At 53.8% G+C, this 20,294-nt stretch overlaps 2 protein-coding genes across 4 annotated transcripts; one reads left to right on the top strand and one right to left on the bottom strand.

Moving 5' to 3' along the window:
- The first annotated feature begins 1,353 nt into the window (after positions 1 to 1,353).
- On the top strand, positions 1,354 to 6,874 carry ZNF526 (zinc finger protein 526). 3 transcript variants are annotated; one of them, XM_037160021.2, is made up of 2 exons: positions 1,354 to 1,438; positions 3,449 to 6,873. In XM_037160021.2, exon 2 carries the CDS (start codon positions 3,466 to 3,468, stop codon positions 5,470 to 5,472), a length of 2,007 nt encoding a protein of 668 aa, XP_037015916.2. In that variant the 5' UTR covers positions 1,354 to 1,438; positions 3,449 to 3,465; the 3' UTR covers positions 5,473 to 6,873. The 3 variants fall into 3 exon arrangements, with proteins under 3 accessions (XP_037015916.2, XP_037015914.2, XP_037015913.2); XM_037160019.2 differs by lacking the exon at positions 1,354 to 1,438 and adding an exon at positions 1,517 to 1,743 and having other exon boundaries at positions 3,449 to 6,874; XM_037160018.2 differs by lacking the exon at positions 1,354 to 1,438 and adding an exon at positions 3,110 to 3,203 and having other exon boundaries at positions 3,449 to 6,874.
- Positions 6,875 to 8,006: 1,132 nt separating this feature from the next.
- Positions 8,007 to 17,199, bottom strand: GSK3A (glycogen synthase kinase 3 alpha). Its single transcript, XM_037160022.2, has 11 exons — positions 16,775 to 17,199; positions 14,945 to 15,132; positions 13,555 to 13,638; positions 13,287 to 13,397; positions 11,407 to 11,537; positions 11,205 to 11,311; positions 10,381 to 10,478; positions 10,206 to 10,301; positions 9,603 to 9,789; positions 9,229 to 9,321; positions 8,007 to 8,686 (listed from the first exon to the last, which is right to left on the bottom strand). The coding sequence occupies exons 1-11, from the start codon at positions 17,055 to 17,057 to the stop codon at positions 8,613 to 8,615; spliced, it is 1,452 nt and encodes a 483-aa protein (XP_037015917.1). The 5' UTR covers positions 17,058 to 17,199; the 3' UTR covers positions 8,007 to 8,612.
- Between the last annotated feature and the right edge of the window lie 3,095 nt (positions 17,200 to 20,294).

Below are 20,294 nucleotides of genomic sequence, written 5' to 3' on the forward strand. Positions count from 1 at the left end.
CTAGGCTCTCACAGTACCATTGCCCCCCAACTGCCCATGGCAAAGACCACAATCACGACCAACTCTCCTGGCTCTGAATAGTGACCAGGCCCTTATGATCAGAATTTAGACGCTCTTCCTTTAGATCGACTGCCCCTTACTCCTAATGGCAACGAGAAACTTGCAACCCAACTGTGCCATCTCATGATCTCAACTGGAATCCCTCCTCATCCAACACTACTCTCAACCCCCATCTATAAGTTCTTTCCCCTGGTCAAGACGAGCACTCCCGCATCTCATGTTAGGAACCCGTACCTCCTTCCTGACTGCAATAGACCCCTCCATCCCGACAGTGCACCTCCTGAGAGCATCCACCACAAGCCCCCCTCCCCTATAATCCCTTCCGGTCTGCCCTCCAAGGTCACAGGACCTCCCAATAGCCCCTCTCTAGCCTGAACCTATTAGTTTCTTTTTGGGAGAGTGGGCGTCTTATCAGAAGAGCTAGAGAGTCCAGGCTGCGAGTATAAGCGTCCTCATCAAGGCGGAGTTTTGGGAATGGCAGCTACCCCGCCCCCCACTTAGGTGACTCAAGGTCAGGGCCCATACCTGCCTTAAGACAGGTTCCCTCCTGGACCAGTTCCCATGGCCGGAATTAGCTCCCCTTAGGAGGCGGGAGAGCTAGGTCCTGGCTGGTACTGGCTCAGCAAGCAATGATTCTGCTGGGACCGCAGCAGTGACCTCGGGAGAGTCCCTTCCTCTGATGGCAGTTGTAAACTCTCGCGAAACCCAGTTCTGGGTCGGACACACGCTGGTGCCCAATAAGTGAATATCATTAAATCAACAGAAGGGTGGGGAGGAAAGGGAAAACACACTGGAAAGGAGTATATATGTGTTAAATGGGTTTTAGTGAGCACCCATAGCGTATCAGGCCCTGTGCTGAGCATTTTTGTGTGTTTGATTTCAGCCAGTATCCTCAACAACCTTGAATATGATTCAAGCCCATTTTACACAGGAGTGACAGTGAGGCCGAGAGAGGGGAAGTACTCCAAGTTTGTTGGCTCCAAAGCTGAGCTCTCAGAGATGCAAAGTCTCTTCAGCTATGAAATCAACTGCTCCCAGTCCACTCAGAGGGCCCTCACTTTCCAATACTGCCTATCCGCTTCTCTCCACTTAACTTTCGGACTTGGCAGAGAAGCACCCAGAAGAACTGCGCAAGCGCTTCTCCAAGCCCGGAGCCCAGCCCACAGGGCACAGTTGTGTGCGTGGAGAAACTCACTGAGCCCCGCCTGAGCTTCAGCACGCAGGCTCAAGGGCGCTTGCCCTACGCTGCCGGCTCTGATTGGCCATCAGAGATGAGGGCGCCGCCCAATGGGAGGTGTGGATAGTGAGGGGTGCCGCACGCCAGGAGCAGAGGGTCTGTGTCAAGAGCTGCGGCGTCTGCTGGAGTGAAGAGAGATCGGTGAGGGGCGCCGCGGGGCGGGCGGGGAAAGAGAGCGCTAGGGGAACGGAGAGATTGCAGGGAAAACGAAGGGGACCCGGAGGTCAGAGAGCTTTGGGGCCTACATTATGGCGGGAGTGGAAGGAGAGCGCTCCTTCCTATGTGCCCTGAAGCATTGAGCTACCACGAAGTGCAGGACCCAACGCTTGAGCTCGCCGTTCCCCGATTCCTTGCAGGGAACTCTTAGCTTATGGACTTGATATGTCTGGTCAGAGAAAAAGGGATGTGTAGCTGTGCAGCGGAAAAGTTGAACTTCCAGGCCCCTGGTGAGTTCTTTCTTGGAAAGACTTGTGATCTACTGTATAGAAAGCTTCCATTCCTCCCCCAGTAGTTTATAGTCCAAGATTGGGAAGGGGGCAATGTAAAAGAGAAAGTCCAGATGTTAGGTCTCTCGGGCTACCTTCTAGAGAGACATTTCCTGGGTGCTTGCTTTGTGTAAGCCAGGCACTGGGCCTCATCCTTAGGGGAGTTCTCTGGAGTGAGGCTGTATACAAGGAAAAATTGAACTCTCGTGCCCCTGCTTGACTAGTTCCAGAAAGATCCTTTATTGAATGGCTATTGTGTGCATGGCCCTGTCAACTAAAAAATTAGTGAGGGAGTTAAGGAAAGTTTAGTTTCTGGCCTTTTAGTGAATTGTTTCTTCAAGGTGCATTTTTTTGGGTGCAAACTGGAAGCAGGGCCCCGTGCTGGGCTGCCATTGTGGGAGTTCTGGTCTAATAGGAGACTTGGTCTGGTGGGAGAGGTGGAAGGTGCAAGAGGCACAGTTAAACGCTCTGAGCTTCCCTTTCCTGAGGGAGCATTATTCATTCACTAAATATCTACTCAGTGCCTGTTTCGTGCTAAGCATTGTTCTTGGCACTGAAAATATATCATTGATGAACAGACTAAAAATCTCTGCCCTCTGGCAGCTTAATATGAGCAATTTGTATGAGCCAGGCTATAAACTGAATTCCACTAGCCTTCTGCCACTAACAGATGAGTTGAAGAAGAGATGGAGAAAATGAAAATTGAATTTGGGAAATTTACTCCTATGCTTGTGGCGTTTGGGGGAGCAGTCATTTGCTGAAGGGCCCTGGGTTGGCTTGAGCCCGCACATCTAGAGATAGGGCAATAGAGGAAAGGGCAGTAGTTAAATCCCTGTCCCTGGTCTGTGGTTATGTTGGTGACAACAGTCCTATAATGAATCAGACCTGTCCTGCCTACAGCTCAGTGGGGAGCACAGAGACTTCATCCCAAGTTAGTGATAATTGCAATGACAGAAGTGGCACTGGATGCCATGAACCCTGGGAGTGGCCACCAGCCACCGTAGGCATGTCAGAAAAGCCTTCACAGAGGAAATGCTGGGGAGGGGTTTGCTAGACAAGAGGAGGAAAGGACTTTCTTGGTGGAAGAATAAATAGCAGCATCAGGACTTAGGGTCCAAAAACATTTCTGGATAACTACAAGTAGTTTTGTCTAGTACTTTATCAAGCACTGTGATCAGTACTACTTTTAGCCCCATTTCTCAAGTGAGAAAACAATCTGAGGGAGAGGAAGTAAGTGGTGGAGCTCAGACTCAAGCCAAGAGCAGTCTGGTTCTAGGGCCTGGGCTCTTAGTCTGTGTTGCTGCATCTCTGTCTCCATACAGAAGGAGGAAAGATGCTGCAGAGAGAAGGAACTGCACACGTAAAGGCCAAGGGGCCCGAAAAGACATGTGTTCTCAGAAGCGGTGCAGCTGGCCCTCTGGGTAAGGAGGGCAACATCAGAGGCCAGGCAGAGGAAGGCTGTCTCTCTCTTGCAGATGTCTGGGTGTCATGGGACATGTGTCAGCTTCAGACTCACAGGCTCATTGAAGACCGAGGCATAAACACTGAATCTAGACTCAGTGACTGATAGAAACTAGTGAGCAACAGGATGGGCAAGGGAATTCCTGAGACGTCCCTTCTCCTTTTTTAGATTCTTGGTGTCTTACTAGCTCCCTTTCTTCTCCAGGCACTGCCTTCCCCACAATGGCAGACATGGTGGCTGAGGTGGCTGACATGGCCGAGATGTCGACACAGATGTCACCAGAGGCAATGGAGATGTCAATACCAATGTTCAGGGAGCTAACAGAGATGTCAGCAGAGGTGGCTGAGATGAAACCTGGGGAGGCCCTCTCCTCATCCCTCTTTTTCCAGCACCACCAATTCATGTGCTCTGAGTGTGGCAACCTCTACAACACACTGGAGGAAGTCATCTCACACCAGGAGCAGCATGTACCCATTGTAACAGAGGAGGAGGCACTGACCACCCAGGATGCTGGCCCGGAGCCAGAGCTAGTGCCAGGTACTGAGGATGGGCCTTTCCAGTGTGGTGAATGCAGCCAGCTCATCCTCTCCCGTGGTGAGCTCCTGGCTCACCAGGACGCCCACCTCCAGGAGTCTGCAAGCCAGATCCAGTACCAGTGTGGGGACTGCCAGCAGCTGTTCCCCTCACCTGAGTTGTGGGTGGCTCATCGGAAGGCCCAGCACCTTTCTACTGCAGCAGCTGGACCACCAGTGCCGCCACCTCCCCCTCCCCCAGCACCACCACCTCTACCCCCTGATCCACCTGGAGTCAAGATGGAGCCCTACGAGTGTCCTGAGTGCTGTACCCTCTGTGCCACCCCTGAGGAGTTTTTGGAGCATCAGGGAACCCATTTTGATTCCCTAGAAAAAGAGGAATGCAATGGCCTAGAGGAAGATGAAGAGGATGAAGAAGATGATGAAACAGAGGAGGAAGGGTTGGCAGCAGAGGTTGGTGATGATGTTATAGGAGGCGACAAGTCCACAGCCAGCCGGGCCCAGAGCTGTGGGGATTGTCACCAACACTGGACCTCATCAGGGGCACGCCGGCAACACCGGCGAGTGTCCCATGGGCCAGGGTCAACAACCCATCCCTTCCGCTGCAGCCAGTGCCAGCGCTGCTTCAGCTCAGCAAACCGGCTGCTGGCTCACGGGCGGGCCCATGTTGGTGGCACACACGAGTGTACCACCTGCTTCAAGGTCTTCAAGAAAGCAGCCTCCCTGGAGCAGCACCTGAGGCTGCACCGTGGGGAAGCCCGCTATCTCTGTGTGGACTGCGGTCGCGGCTTCAGCACAGAACTCACACTGGTGGCCCACCGGCGGGCCCACACAGCCAACCCATTACATCGCTGCCGCTGTGGCAAGACATTCAGCAATATGACCAAGTTTCTCTACCACAGGCGCACCCACGCCGGCAAGAGCGGGGCGCCTCCTGCCACCGCAGCAGCCTCTCTAGCTCCAGCTGAGCCCATACCCCCACCAGCGTCCCCTACCCCGCCTGCCCAGCTGCCCTGTCCGCAGTGCTCCAAGTCCTTTGCCTCAGCCTCCCGCCTCTCCCGGCACCGCCGCACGGTCCACGGGCCCCCCGAGCGGCGACACTGCTGCGGGGTTTGCGGCAAGGGCTTCAAGAAGCTGGTCCATGTGCACAACCACCTACGGACACACACAGGTGAGAGGCCCTTCCAGTGCCATTCCTGTGGCAAGACCTTTGCTTCTCTGGCCAATCTCAGTCGCCACCAACTGACCCACACAGGGGTGCGTCCCTATCAATGTCTAGACTGCGGCAAACGGTTTACACAGAGCTCCAACCTGCAGCAACACCGGAGGCTGCACCTGCGGCCGGTGGCCTTCGCTCGTGCTCCCCGCCTCCCCATCACTGGTCTCTACAACAAGAGCCCCTACTACTGCGGGACATGCGGCCGCTGGTTTCGTGCCATGGCGGGCCTGCGCCTGCATCAGCGGGTCCATGCCCGCACTCGGATGATGACCCTGCAGCCCAGATCACCACCTCCCGCTCCATCCCCGGCCCCCCAGCCTCAGCAGACTATCATGTGCACTGAGCTTGGGGAGACCATCGCCATCATTGAGACATCCCAGCCCCTGGCACTTGAGGACACACTGCAGCTGTGCCAGGCAGCGCTGGGAGCCAGCGAAGCGAGCGGGCTGTTGCAGTTGGACACAGCTTTCGTGTGACACCACAAAGAGCAATAATAAAACAGTTTGATTGCAACAGCAAGTATGAGCACCTCTGGGGAGGAAGGGGACCACCCCCCGGCAAGCCACTCTGGCACCCACTGGGTGCCAGGATCCACCCTAGCCTGTTACCCACTAACTCCTCAGAACAGCCCTGCCAGGTTTCTCTTGTCTCCTTTCTCTGCCTGAAGGAAAACTGAAGCCTTGGGACGTGATAAGATCTGTCCCAGGTCACCCACAAAGCAGGGTTTGCCAGGGTTCTTTGTGTGACCCTGGGCTGTGTGCTCAGGTACGTGCCCCATATGTCTTCGGGTCCTCTGCTGTTCCCCCGGCCTACAGCTTCCTTGGACCTCAGCACCCAGGACGCGGCGCTGCCCAGGAGGAACACACTTGACTTGTCTGGGCTTCCTTAATCTCACTTTCAACGATGTGGAAGGAAACCTCTAGGTTCCCAGGTGGGGCTCAGGTGAAGATGCGATGCTGGAGACCCAGGACCGAGTCAGACGCGGGCTGTGCCCAGGAGGCCTGCAGTGTGGTAGGAGGAACACGCACAAGTACAGATGGCCTTACTAAGTGTGCTTCGTTGATTCTTTCATCTGGGGTGTCCTTCCTGAGTGCTGCGCAATGCTTGGGGCTGGAGACGAGTCAGGCCTCCGCCCTGCCCGAGGGCAGATGGATTACAGCTCTGGGTTCCTCAGGGTTGTGGTGAGGATGCACGTGGACAGTGGGCCCCAGAGCAGGGAACAAAGCTCAGTGGTGGGAGGTCAGGAGTCAGAGACTTAGAGAGGAGGTAGGAATCTGCTAGCAGGAGAGGAGAACTTCCCAGGCAGACAGCATGGAGGGTGAGTTCTTACTTGGAGACCATCCAGTTATTCATAATTACAGTGACAGCGAACATTTGAGTCCCTTGCCGTGGCAGGCACCAGTTACCACTGTGATCCCAATGGGCCTGTGAGGTGATCTAAGAATTATCCCTATTGTGCAGATGAGAAAGTGGGCAGACTTGCCCAAGGTCTTACAGGCAGAGGCATTGCTGAGATTTTGCACCCAGCCTGTCCCTTCAGCCCGTGTCCAGAACCAGTGAAACCTTTGCACAGGTGGGGGCCTAGGGGATTCATTGTAACTGGAGGAAAGGTGAGCTGGTGTCCCAGAGAAGTTGGTGTTTGAAGGGTCTTTCAGAAGGTCAGTGGTCTTGGGAGCAGGAAGGAATCCCCAACCTTTCCAAAGATTCCTTTACGGGATAATCCAGTCTGTAAACGTGATATATGGCAGGTCAGGCCCATATATCAGGGGCAGGCTCCTCCCAGGCTTCCACAGACCCAGGTCCTCTCACAGGTGAGGCAGAGTGAGGCAGGGCTGTGGCTGTGTGTCTGGGAGGGAGGGCTAGACCTCAGGCCTTCAGAGCTGGGCTAGGTGGGGCAGTGTGAGAAGGGGTGGGTCCTAACTGGGGTTAGGGCTCCCTGCAGTCAAGGTGGGGTGTTGGGGGAGATTGAAGATGGTCCAGGAGGGAGAGAACAGGCCAGAGCTTGGCAGAGGCTGAGGGCGTGGGAGGACAGTAAGGGACGGTGACCTCATAGCTGACCAGATGTGAGCAATGGGGAAGGGGTCCCCAGGACCCCCAAGGCCTGCCTCTTGCCCAGACCAGCCCTCCTCCCCTACTCTAGTCCACTTGCTTTGTGTCTTTGTAACCCAAAACAGGTGATACCCAGATGGTGTTCAGCAGGGAAAGCCAGGGTTTGCTTTGAGCAGTACAGAGATGGCCCCTAGGGCTGGCCTGAGCAGACAAAAGCCCAAACGCCACAGAACGGTCCTTGAACTCCCTCTGCAACGTTCGAAACTCCTCTAGGTCTTTCTTGACCAGTGAAGCACGTCAGTTGCTCCTCCCAAGACCCTCTTCCTCCCCTGGGGCTTCTGCCCTGGCCACAGCTGGCACCACATGGAAGAGGTACCTTTTCACTCTGCTAGGAGCCCCACCATCTGGCTTAGCATATCTTGTGAGGGTAGAGCCAGGCTCTCTGCACCAGCCTTTCGGGGGTGTCACTTCCCAGCATCCGTAGGAGGCGGCTCAGGTTGGTTCCCTGTTCAAGACCTGGAAATGAAGGCTCGGGGATCTGCTAGGGCTTGGGGACAGCACCTCTGCCCCCACGCATGCCCAATGAATCTATATCAGACTAAGTTTTGTATCCTCCAGACCCTGAAGCAGCAGGCAGCAGGAACTGAGGCAGGTTTTTGTTCAAGTCTTGACCCTGCCATTTATGCCCTGTGGCCACGACCTCTCTGGTCCCCAGTTCTCTCCCTCCCTGGGTGGAAGCAGATGGTTCGTGCTGGGTCCAGGGAGCAGGCCTCTGCAGCATATAAGCCAGACCTGTTCATCCTCACACAGGAAGGCTGGGCCCCTAAGCCACGGCCCAGATTCAGGCCTCGGATGGCCCAGCCTGGCTTCACTCTACCCCATCCCCTGCCTGAGATACAGCCCGCTCCACTCCCACTGGGCACCTCCCTCACCTCCAGGGAAACAGGCAGCCAGACAGAAACAGGTTTTCATGCCAATAATTTATTGAACGGAGGTCTGTACACAGGCAAACCTTACTGTGGAAACTAAGACATCAGGATCCCCCCGCCACCCCTACCCCAGCCCTCCAGGGTGGGGAGAGGAAGGAGGAGACCTTAGGGCAGAGGACAGGAGGGGACACAGCTATGGGAGAGGAAGGAACCAGGTTGGACGGTGCGAATTGACGTTTTCTTTAAGAAAAAAATTATAACAATCTATTTACACCTGGGGGCGGGGGTGGGCAGGGAAGGGAAGAGGAGAGGGACTGGTCTGGTTCTATTTACAAGGGACACAGGAGGAGGGGGTGGGTTGGAGGAGGTGGAGGCCTGGGGGAAGGGGAGGGGCCAAGGGATAGGAGGTCCTCATGCCCCTGACCCCATCCATCCTTCCTTCTCTTCCCTCCCCACAACCAGTTGAAATCCTCTTAAAAAGCCCACCACAGGGGTGAGGCTGGTGAAGGAGGGACAAGAGCGGACAGGAACTCATTTACCTCTGCCCTCTAGTCTAGGGGCCCAGCCAGGGCAGGAGCCACACCCCCCTTCCCAGCCCCACCTGGGGCGCCCAGATAGAAGGGTAGTTGGCAGGGCCCTCAGGAGGAGTTAGTGAGGGGATCTGTAGGATCAGTTGGCTGCCATTCCGGGCTGGTCTGAGCCTCACTTAAAGCTGAGGAGGAAAGAGGAGCAGATAGTTAGTTAGCCTTTTGCCTTTCAATCCCCACCCCCCATAAGCAGGAAGTCCGTGTGAGATGCTACATCAGAAATTGAAAGCTGTCATTTTTGGTCCAGGATTGCAAACTCAAATGCCAAAAGGCCAGGTTGGTCACTGAGCGAATCACCAGAGAGCCAGGCCGCACCGCAAAAGGGACAACTGGGACTCAGCCCTGGGGAGAGGCAGCCCTGCCGTCCCATCTGATTTTCTTCCCCAAGAGAAACAGGAAATCTAGATTTGTACATAAAATGGCCCCAATTTTTAAATGTGGGCAACAAATTCAACTGTTTGTGTAAGCCAAACACGTCCTGGGTTTTCCAGTTAGCATTTCAACACAGACATAGGTGATAATGCCCAACACAAGTGACCATTCTCATGCTGTAAAATATGTTTTCTGTATTTCAAACCATCGGCAATTCTTAAGTGCCTACAGAAACCCAGGGGCTGTTCAAAAAGCACCCCCCTCCACTGAAAAATGCTGCTCTACCCGGACTTACCTTGTGAGGATGGGTTGAGGGTGGCAGTGCCCGCTGGAGACCTCAAGTGAGGAGGGATGAGAATGGCATTGAGAGATGGTTGGATGGAGAGTTCTAGAGAGAGGAATGGACATTGCCTGGTCAGAAGGCAGGGCAGAGCATCTGCACACCCAGTTGGGGTCAGAAAAGGGAACTAAATAGGGACCCAGCTCTTGGCAAACGTGTGTAGCCACCAAATACTTCAAAGGAACAACTGCAGAGAACCTAGCACAGGAGATCGCAAGGCATGGGTGAATCAGGTTTGGGGCTCCCTAAATTGTGGGGGCCTCTACCATGCCCAGGCCTTCCTTGTCACCCACCCCCTCAGCTTTCTAGATCCCAGGCTGTGCCCTCACCACCAGGACTGAAATTGAAGAGGGGGGGAAGCGAGCGGTTGTTGGGGAGCTGGATTCCATGACATCGCAGTTCATCAAAGAAGCTGTGGGCACAGGCTTCCAGTGGAGACAGTCTGGAGGACGGTGTGTACTCCAGTAGGCTGGAGCAGAGTGCGATGGCCTCAGGTGGCGTTCGAGATTTGAACACCTGGTGAGGAAGGGCAGAAGTCACAAGGGTGAGAGGCCCAGGGCACTGGCAGGCTCCTGCACCTCACTGCCCCAGTGCTGGCAGCAATGTCACTGCCCGCCTCCCCCAAACCCACTTTCCAAATGAGAAAACAGAGGCCTAACCACCAGGGAAGCTCAGTTTGTATCAGTGAAGCAGCCCACCAGGCCCCATGACTGTCGGGGCTCTGCTATAAATCTGTTTCCCCACTAGAAAAACAGGACTATGGAATCGACTGTGGGTTCTCAACTTCTAGATTCCTAAAAATTCTATTAACTGAAATGTGATGAGAGTCACTGACATGCGCCCAAGCCTTGACCTTGTAGCCATATCCCCAGACCAGCTGGTCTCCGATGGGGAACTCAGCCATGCTGCCTGAGGCCCTAGCCTTGCCTAACCTTTGTCCAGGGGTGAGCTTTAATCTGGGGGAACTTGAACTCTGTGTAGTTGGGGTTCATCTCTCGGATCTGTTCCCGGGTTGGTGTTCCCAGCACCTGCAGGAAAAGGAGGGGTCTGAGCCAAGACTCCTGTCACTCAGCCCCACCACCCCTGCCCACCAGGCCCTGCCCTCACCTTGATGATCTCCACAAGCTGGTCTACCCCGCTGTCCCCAGGGAAGATGGGCTGGCCCAGCAGGAGCTCGGCCAGTACGCAGCCAGCTGACCACACATCTGAAGGGGAATGGGGGAGGGTCAGGAGTACCATATGCCTGTCCCCTCACAAACCCTTCTGTCCCTTATGGTCATCCTGAGAGGGGCCAAGAGGCCCATTTTCTCAACTCAGAGAAGTGCCTTGCTCAAGGTCACAAAGTTTAAGAATACTGGAGCCTGAGTTTGAACCTCCAGGTCTGCCTGACTGCACTGCACTCTCCAGTCCGGGGGAACAACTGTGAGCTGGTACTCTCATCCCTTCCTGGTCTGTACCTCGACACCAGTTCACACCAGTTCACACCTAAGGACCAGGTGGTTTCCTCACACCACTGAAGCATATTCTCTTCCAAACCCTTCAGGCCCTCTCCCCACTGACAGGGAGGGACACAGAGCCCTGTGAGTAGGTCACACCCTGACAACCTCACCTCAGATTCCCCCAAGGTCCAATCAACCCTTCCTCCTGGAGAAGAGAGGGCTGACTGGGAGGTTCCAGAGCCAACACAGATTCTAGAGTTAGGTCGGCTTTCAAAGCCCAACCCTGCCCAGTCCTAGCAGTGTGACTGCAGGCAGGGCGCCTCAGCCCTCTAAACCTGAGACTGTAACTAAATCAACAGCAGAACCTCCCAGAATTCATGAGGACTGCATAAAAGAACAAACATTAAGCATTTCTCAGCAAGCCTGGCCAACACACAGAACTCAAAAACTGCCATGACTGACTCCCCACTCCCAGCCTCCCGCAAGTCTGACCGATGGATGAGGTGTAATCAGTGGCTCCAAAGATCAACTCTGGGGCCCGATAGTAGCGGGAACAGATGTAGGAGACGTTGGGCTCCCCCCGGACCAGCTGCTTTGCACTGTGGGAAGAGGTGGGCAAGAGTAAACACAAGGCAAGAGTTAGGGCCTCTCCTCACCCTCTCAGCTGCCCAATACACCCCCAGGTCAGACTCACCTGCCAAAATCGCAGAGCTTAAGGACAGCGGTGTCAGGGTCCACCAGGAGGTTCTGAGGCTTGATGTCACGGTGACACACGCCCTGGGAGTGGATGTAGGCCAAGCTCCGGAAGAGCTGGTACATGTACACCTGGAATAGGCAGGGGACAGAATTCCAGCCAAGCTCTCCCCACAGCATGTACTCTCAGCCTGAAGAGCACTTCCAGGCCCTTTCTCCAATTTGAAAACTCTTCCACACCCCCTTTGTTCTCAAACTTTCATGTGCAGCAGAATCACTTGGAAGCCTTTTAAAACAGGATTCCTGCCCTGGCTGGTGTGGCTCAGTGCACAGAGCGCCGGCCTGCAAACCAAAGGGTCGCTGGTTTGATTCCCAGTCAGGGTACATGCCTGGGTTGCAGGCCAGATTTCCAGCTGGGGGCATGGGAGAAGCAACCACACACTGATGTTTCTCTCCCTCTCTTCCTTTCTAAGAAAAAAAAAAAAACCCTCCTGTGCCCCACTCCCAGTTTCTGATTCTGTAAGCTCAGGACGGGGCTTTTGCAACAACTCCCAGTGCTGATGCTGCTCCACACTGTAAAAACAACCAACCGCTTCAGTCCCGCACCTCAGCAGAAGCCTGGTAAGCCAAAGACACGAGGGAGGCCTTGGCACTCAGCTCACCCAAAGCGATTGGCTGTAAGGGCTCAGCCTCCTTTATCCGCCAGTCAAACCGCCCACAAGCAGCCCCTCTCCAGCTGCATTTCCCTGCCACTCTCCCACTGACTGACTAGAACCTACGTGCCAACAGAGCAGTGAGTGATCTTTGTGTTTCCATCACTGCTGCCTCACAAGGCCTGGCAGGTAATAACTGCTCAAACCTGCTTCCTGAGCCCCCTCCTCCTCTGTTCCTGCTGCCCTTGGCCAGAGGTACCACTTCCTCACCCTGCACCTGGTCTCCTCCCAGAAGCCTTTCCTGATCCCTCTTGCCTCAAAGCAGGCGGGGCTGGGAGCCTTCTGTGTTCCCAGAATTCCCTGCGCTCCTCCTAAGGAGGCAGTTGCTAGCAATTTTATAGTCCCCTGTGATGATACTTCTCTACCCCACTACACTGAGAAGCTTCAAAGGCAAGGCCTGCATCTTAATCAACTGGGCCTCTGAAATTGCTCACTGCTGAGCCTGACGCACAGGTAGCCAGCCACAGGACAGAAAACTCCCCTCCTGGGAGGCGAAGGCCCACAGCACCAACCACTAGCAGGGCCCTGTGGCTCACCAAGAAGAGCAACTGGGCCCCTAGCAACCTCAAGCAAACCTGGACCCAACCACCTCCTCCCAAAGCAGCAAGTTGCCCCAGCCTCTCCTCCACAGGGTCTCTAGGCTCGTGCATGCATGCATGCATTTATTCATTCATTCAAACACCTGCTGAGGAATAGAAACACCCAAGGCTCTCAGCACCAGGCACTGGGGGATGAACTGCAGAGACGATGGATGAAGGAGCCTGCTTTCCTGGCTCTGTGGACACCAACCATCCTCCGACCCTGCCTCCTTCCCACTACTCTGTGAGACTTCACTGTGTTCCCCCCTGTATTCTCTGCCACCAGCACCTGATTCTAAGCTACTTCTTCCAACACCACTGGTGTCACTAGGCTCCCAGTAAAGATCCAAACAGGTATCTTACAGCCTCCCCTGCCCTGATCAGCCTGCCTCTCTGATTCAGTCAAGTGTCAGGTCAGGCTGCCCTGTACTTGGCAAGCTCCATCTCTGGGGTATGTGGACAAGGGCAGGAAGCAGAAGGCCTCCACATACCAACATAAACTTGGAAAACAAAGGAACCCACAGAAAGCAGGAGGGTCCAGAGCTCCTGCTTCGTGGGCCTGGGCCTCAACAGCCTGCCCGCCTGCCCACCTTGACATAGATGATAGGGATGGTCAACTTGGCCTTGGTGAAATGGCGGGCCACCCGGTACACCGTCTCGGGTACATATTCCAGCACTAGATTCAGATAAAGCTCGTCTTTCTGTGTAGAGCAAAAGACACGTGTGAGGCATTGTGAAGAAAGAACAGGAACGGGGGAGGGAAGGTTTGGGGAAAATGGGGTAAAGACTGATAGTCATGAGAAAGGCAAACAGGAAAATGGGTTAAGGTGAAGGATTCCCCCACCCCCAAGGTCTCACCTTCTCCCCACTGGAGTAGAAAAAGTATCTCAGCCTCACAATATTGCAGTGGTCCAGCTTCCGCATAATCTGCAGCTCTCGGTTCTTGGGGGTAAAGGGAGAGAGCCTCAGAAAACCACCAGCCCTCTTTGTCTTCCCTCCTTAGTGTACTTCACTATAGCCCTACACTCCCATTCCTGCCAACAGAGCTGGGCATTTACTTACTCCCTATGTCCAGGCTCCCAACCCCCCTAGGGAAGCCCCTAATTACTCACCCCCACCAACCCATCTCCTTCACATACAAGCTGGAGGCCCATGGGCTAAAACCAGACCACAGATGTGCTTTCTTCAGCCCACTCTTTTAAGTGTTCGATTTATTGTTGATATTTGAAAAATCAAATGACTTCACATATAAACCCCGTTTTTGTGCTTCTCTTGAAAAATCAAGATGATGTGGCCGCATGAGGCCTGCCTCCTTGCATGGCACAGGCGACAACAGAGGAGCAGTGGCCATCCAGTTCACCCTAGTCCCCACTCCTATTATTCCCCTGGATATGTCTGAGCCCTCAAACCCAAAGAGGACTTTGGGAAGTCCTCAGTCTTCTTCCCTATTCTCTGTTCCCCTCTGGGACCTCAAAACTCCCCATCCTCAGATCCATCTCACTTCTGGGACTCAACACTAATCGAACTCTGACTGATGCCCTGGATCCTCCTGCCCTTGACACTATCCACTGTCAAGACCCTGGGCCTGCCCTGTTTCCCTCCCAGCCCAGGCTCACTTCTCCTACAGCCAGACTAGCCTAGCCTCCAAAATGCTGTCCTTCAAACACCAACTACACCTTGACTGCCACTCCTCCGACTCCTTCTCACTCCCTGAGGCACCTCTGTATAAACAGACACCCCTTTTTCAGGAGGACAGAGCCCCACACCAAGGCATGTGATTTGGTAAGTACTGGGCAGGCTGGATTCCACCCTGCACTTGCCAAGCACCTGAGGCAGAGTGAGACCTTTGCAAAGGCACTTACCAGCGCCACCAGCTTCCCTTCTCCTCTGAGCAGAAGCTTGACTTAGTGATTAAGATGGAGTGCTTGGAAGTAAGAATACAGTCTTGACCTCCCGCAATTCTCTTATCTGAGTCTCAGTTTCCAGTTTCAGTTTAATTAAAATAGGAATAACAACAGTACCTACACCTCCACACAATCTCTATGTAAACTAAAAAAACTTGCAAAAAACACTTATAAAGAACAAAAGCCCAATGAACTTTCAGCTTTCCCAGAACCTACATCCATCTTCCACACAACTCACTCCCCTCTTTCTCTCTTCTTCTCTGGCCCATGCTCAGATCCCCTTGCTGGGGCTCTCATCAATCATAATCAGTTAAACCTCAGTGTCCCCATTCCCCCCAAGCTACCTTGAACCTCTTGTCCTGCAGAACCTTCTTGATGGCTACCAGTTCCCTGGTCTCTGCCAGCCGTGCCTGGTACACGACCCCAAACGAACCATTGCCAATCACTTTGATGTCTGTGTAAGCCACCTCCTGAGAGCGCTCCGGGCCTTGGCCTAAAGTGGCTACCACTGTGGTCACCTTCCCGCTGTCGCCTGGGGAACAAAGGAGACACAAAATCCACTAAACTTTCTCCTCTGGCAAACCCCCATTCTGGGGCTGTGAGGTGGGGGGATCTCCACAGGAAGTTTTCTAGGGCCCCTCCTCCCATATAGGAAAATACTGACACCCAAACCTTTTATTGGTCTCTAATCTCCACTTCTAGTAAGCAGGAAACCATTGGGTCCTCTTGGTCTGAGGAGCCAGTGACAGTCCCAGATGTTGAATCCATCCAAGCTCATTGTCCTCTGGCCCCTCCTGACTGGGAAAGCCTGACCTAACCTCTTCCACTGAAGAGGGTAGTAACCCTGAGGCACTACTTTAGGAATGCACTAACCTTTCTCACAGCTCAGGGAAGAGTGACCTCTACGTCCTCCCTGGTGGAACTCGTAACTTCACCACTTGTTTTTAGTGACAGAAATAAATGACTCCTCCTGGCGTAATGCTAGTGACCTCACTTTTGGGGGACAGTTAGCCCTTACCCAAGTACTTTGAGGTTAGAGAAGGCACTGACCTGATCTCATTAGTGTGGTCAAGCCCCAGACCCCTTTCTGTATGGGAGTGATCAGAAATGGATAAACACTGAATTGTGAGACTGGCGAACCTGATCTCTATGATCAGGGGGCTAGCCCAGCCTCAGTCCTTCATAGGAAGATTATAATTCACAGTTCTAGTCTCTGAAGAGCAGCAAATCATCGTGGCATTCTTTGGGGTAGTGACCCCTTTTCTCCAGGGACTTGAAAGGTTTTTCAAAGAAAAGGGGTCACTGATGAGTCAAATCCATGTTGAAGGGCCAGTTTACACCTTCTTTTGAAAGATATCATCCTATATAGCTATTTTCCCAGAGCCAAGACCACCACCCCACAGAATAAAAGGTGTATAACCCAGATCCATATCGATGGGGGGCTGTGACCCTTCCCTATGCCCATTCCATTTCTGTGAAAGGAGACCCACCAAGCCATGTTTTTTTGAAGAACAGTAGCTATTACTTGGTGTGAAGTATAAGCTGACTCCCAACTCGTCCTTATTTCTAAGAAACAGCAACCATTAATTTCCACCATTAGGAATACAGATATAATGAACAAAAAATGAGAAAAGGGGAAGATGACCTGGGTACCAGGTTTAGAAAACTGTAACCCTGTTCTTTGGAGACAAGTAACCCTAAATACCTGCTTCTAAGTAATATGCACTCCATATCCCCATCTTCTAAAAATAAGCAAATTCAGATCCCCCCTTTTGGGTGGTGACTTTATTCTTGTTCTCTTTGGGAACAATAACCCTTGAGCCACATTTGTAAGCCAGCCACGATGACCCCTGATCCTGTTATCTAATGCAGGGCAACGTCAGAATCCTGTTTTTAAGCCTTAAAAACCCAAAACCTGGGTAATGGAAGAACAGGAACCTGTGACCCTTGTTTCTTTGAGGGCTACTAACTCTAACCCTAAACTACAAGTGACGGTAACCCGCCCCCCCCCCCCCCCGCGAAATCCTTTTCTGGGAGGGGGAGATCTCAGATCCCAGTTTTTCGGAGGCAATGACCTCGAGGTCTTATCTGGACGTATGGAAGAACCTGATCGATGACTGAGGGGTTTCAGGAACCCTGATCTCCACCCACCCAGGGATGCCGCTAATACTTACGGCCCAGCTTCACTCCGGGCGGCGGGAAGCTCGTGCCCGCGCTGGGGCCGCCGCTGCCTCCACCGCCACTGCCGCTGGGACCACCCCCGGAGCTCGAGGCCCCCACGCCCCCACCCATGGCTCCGACTGACGCTTTCCCGCCGCTGCTGCCGCCCGGACCAGAGGCCGAGCCCCCAGGGCCGCCGCCACCGCCGCCGCCTCCGCCGCCTGGCTCCGCGAACGAGCTGGTCCGCGGCCGGCCCGAGCCCACAGGGACGCCCGCCGAAGGAGCGCCGCCGCTCATGGCGCCGAGCGCAGGCCCAGGCCGCGGGGCTCGGGCTGCCCGGGCTGCCGCTGCCGCCGCCGCTTCCCCCGGCCTCCGGCCTCTTCCAGGCCGCGCCGCTTGGGCTCCGGCTCCGGCCCAGCGCCCGCCGCGGGGCACGCCGGGAGATGCAGTCCGCCTGCCCTCGCGCTGCTGTCACCGCCCTCTGCCCGGTGAGAGCCGTGTGGTACGCCGGGAAATGGAGTCCGCAAAGGCCTCAGAGGTAGTCCGCACTTAACACGTCTGGAAATATTGTTAGCAATAAGTCAGTCGACTCTGTCCACAGCGGACCCTAAAGTACTAAGTGAAGCTGCGGCAGAGTCGCACACTCACTCCTCTGCGGCAACTGTGAGCCTCTTATTATGTCTCAAAAAATGTAGCCGCGAACACTCCGTCAAAGACCTGATGCACGCCGGGAAATGGAGTGTAGTCGTTCACTGTGTCGATTGGGTGTGTATGCCCCCGTGCCAGGTGCATTCTGGGAAATTGAGTCGGCTCAGGCGGACGCGCAGATGTTGGATCCAGAGGCAAGCCGGGAAATGGAGTCGTCGCCACACCCTCACTGCATTGCAGGTGTAAAGAGACTCCCAAAGGACGCCGGGAAATGGAGTCCCATGTGATCTCGAAACCCCTCCAAGTGGATACTGCAGTTCCGGAGTCAAGCTAAGAAATGGAGTAGATACAGAGCTCCTCCTTCCTTATACGCTAGGCCGCAGTGTCTTCCGGGATACGTAGTCAACCCAAAGGCTTCGGAACGTTGCGACAGCGAGCCCTTGTGTCTTCTGGGAAATGGAGTTTCAGGAAGCCTTCCTAGTGACTGAGGGGAGGGATCTACCATGAGCCTGAAGGTTGCTGGGGAATAGGCCATACCGGATTCGGTCACTGTGAGACAAGACTGCCTACCCTTGCCGGAAAGTGGAGTTCAGTGGATACCTTCGACAAAGCGTGGGCGAGAGCGGAAGGTGAAAGACGGCAGTTCCCTGTGGAGACCGAACAGTATTTTAACGTCTCCTTCCCCTCCCCCAGATCCTAAGAAAGAGCTGAAGTCGATTAGGGGTTGCTTCCAAATTTCCACAAATCGGGAGGGAAAAACTCCTTTTAGACGATTTGGGAAACAAAGTTCCTGGCGGTTTGTCAGGTCTAAAGTCTTAGGATACAATGTAATTGTTTTCTGTCATTGTGGGTTGTACCAGGAGGTGAGCAGAGCGTTAAAAAACAAATTTTGCCTTAAATCCCCCACTCAGCTTTTTGCGTCCTCCCGCTTATTAAATTACGGGATTTTGGAGATCCCGAACAACGAAGCCTTAGGTTTCGTGCACATATTATGTCTCATTTACCGATTAATACCTATAAGGAGAGCAGCACCAAAGGGAGCTGGGAAACAGAGTTCGTGTGAGTGTATGTGTCCCGGAAATACTTGAAACTACAATGAAAAAATCACCCACAAGCTCCTCCTGCCTCGTGGAATGATGGGAAACGCAATCTCCAGACGTCATTTTAACCCGGGACTATGTTCATACTAAATATTCTGCCCTTTCTGAAGTTTGAAGAAAGTCAAGTCCCCTCGGTTTGTTCCTGACTTCAATTCCCAATGGACGTTGACCCCCGCCCCGGGGCGGGACAGACTGTAGAGCTAAAGCCTTTTCAGACTACATTAACCAAAAGGCAAAGCGCAGATACACTTCCTCTCCCCTCTCCGTGATGGCAGCGTCACGAACAGCCCGGAGCAGGTGTTTCTGGAAGTTGTAGTTTCTCAGCCAAACGGTGTCTACTGCCCTCTAACAGCAGCTCTGAGTCGAAAAGCAATCCTCTGAGTCGAGCCCCAAACCTGGGAAATCCTATACTGGACCAAGAAGGCTCAGAAGGGCAGCAGAACGGGGCAGACTCGCGGCGGTTACTTAACGGCCGGAACCGGTGGTTCATGCACAGTGGACCGCGCGTAGGCAACTGCCACGAGGGGGTTGAGACCCGTGGGAGTCTGGGACTGTGGAAATCTTAACTAGGGTGTTTGTAGGGGCTGAGAACTTTCTAAGGCGAATTGTATGTATCTTTGAGGGACCTATGGGTGTCGGGGGAGTCCATGGAGAAAAGGGGCCTGAGGACCAGCAGAGAAATCAGAGGGGACTTGGGGTGTTTTTAAACAGTCTGTGGGAGAATGTGAGAAAGTACTGCTTAATGAGGGGTATCTCTGAGCAACCTGATGGATGAAGGATGGTTGAGGAGCATCAGGAAGGAGCTTTGGGCGTCTGTGGGCGTGCTTTATAGGTATGAAGGGAACGTCTGATAGGATGAATTAATTAGTGTCTACTTGGAACCAGAGATTCGAGAGAATGTAGAAGAGGGAATGTCTTGCAGCAAGTGTGAACAGAATTAGGTAAGTTATTAAAGATTAGAGGATCCACTGGAGTTTTCAAGACCAGAGGCCACCCGCGACATCCCAGTCAACCAGAATTGGGGGCAAGTCTGTTTGGGCCTGGTCTGACCTGGAGAGCAGTTCTGGAACTGAGAGCTTTTGAATCCATGTTAGACCTGGGTAGAGGTGCTTTGAAGGCACTAAGACTACAGCCAGGATCCTTCCCCCTCCCTGAAGTGATAACATCCCCCTTTATCCATCACATCACCACCAACTCAGCCGTATCTGTTGCCAGGAGACATGCCTCATCCCAACTTCCAGAAATAGCCCAGTGGCCCCCACCCCAGGGATGACTTACATCACCCAGGAGAGGGAGCAGTTGCCCACAGGCTGCCACTGGATCCTTAGTTTCCTGCCAATAACCCAGCCCTGGATCCTCTCTTCACTGCCAACAGGGCATCATCCGGGACCACCCACCCTGGGCTGGCATGAAATGAGGTTGGAGACAGTGGACAGGAATTGCCAGTTCCTTCCCCTTCAGAGTTGCACCAGGTGGGGTTTCGTCCAACAGGCCGGTCCCGCTGTTCTTTTAGTGGCTATGTGGCCTTGGGGAACTCCTTCCTTCTCTGGGCCTCAGGCACCTCACCTGCACTGGAACTGGGCTGTCACGAAAAGCATTTCGTCTGGAATCCTCCGATTTTTTTCACCTCCGATGGGAGTTCCCCAACCTGGGATTCTAGCTTGATGAGCTCACCTCAGAACCAAAGACACTGGTCTAGACCCAACCGTCCTGGCTTTAGAAGGAAAATTGGGGTGAAGAGCTTCCAAGACATGCCTTTTAAAGTCCTGGCTGGTCTTATGGCCTT

Source organism: Artibeus jamaicensis, unplaced genomic scaffold, assembly GCF_021234435.1.
Source record: "Artibeus jamaicensis isolate MK-2021 breed Jamaican fruit bat unplaced genomic scaffold, CSHL_Jam_final scaffold_36, whole genome shotgun sequence".
Taxonomy (NCBI): domain Eukaryota; kingdom Metazoa; phylum Chordata; class Mammalia; order Chiroptera; family Phyllostomidae; genus Artibeus; species Artibeus jamaicensis.

What these genes read in the sequence shown, in the direction of transcription:
- ZNF526 (XM_037160018.2), top strand. Translation starts at nt 3,116, where the DNA reads ATGCTGCAGAGAGAAGGAACTGCACACGTAAAGGCCAAGGGGCCCGAA. An exon ending in CGGTGCAGCTGGCCCTCTGG is followed by an intron (nt 3,204 to 3,448) that starts GTAAGGAGGGCA and finishes TTTCTTCTCCAG; the next exon opens with GCACTGCCTTCCCCACAATG.
- GSK3A (XM_037160022.2), bottom strand. Translation starts at nt 17,057, where the DNA reads ATGAGCGGCGGCGCTCCTTCGGCGGGCGTCCCTGTGGGCTCGGGCCGG. An exon ending in TGCAGGACAAGAGGTTCAAG is followed by an intron (nt 13,639 to 14,944) that starts GTAGCTTGGGGG and finishes TTTACCCCCAAG; the next exon opens with AACCGAGAGCTGCAGATTAT. An exon ending in TCCCTATCATCTATGTCAAG is followed by an intron (nt 11,538 to 13,286) that starts GTGGGCAGGCGG and finishes TGCCTATTCCAG; the next exon opens with GTGTACATGTACCAGCTCTT.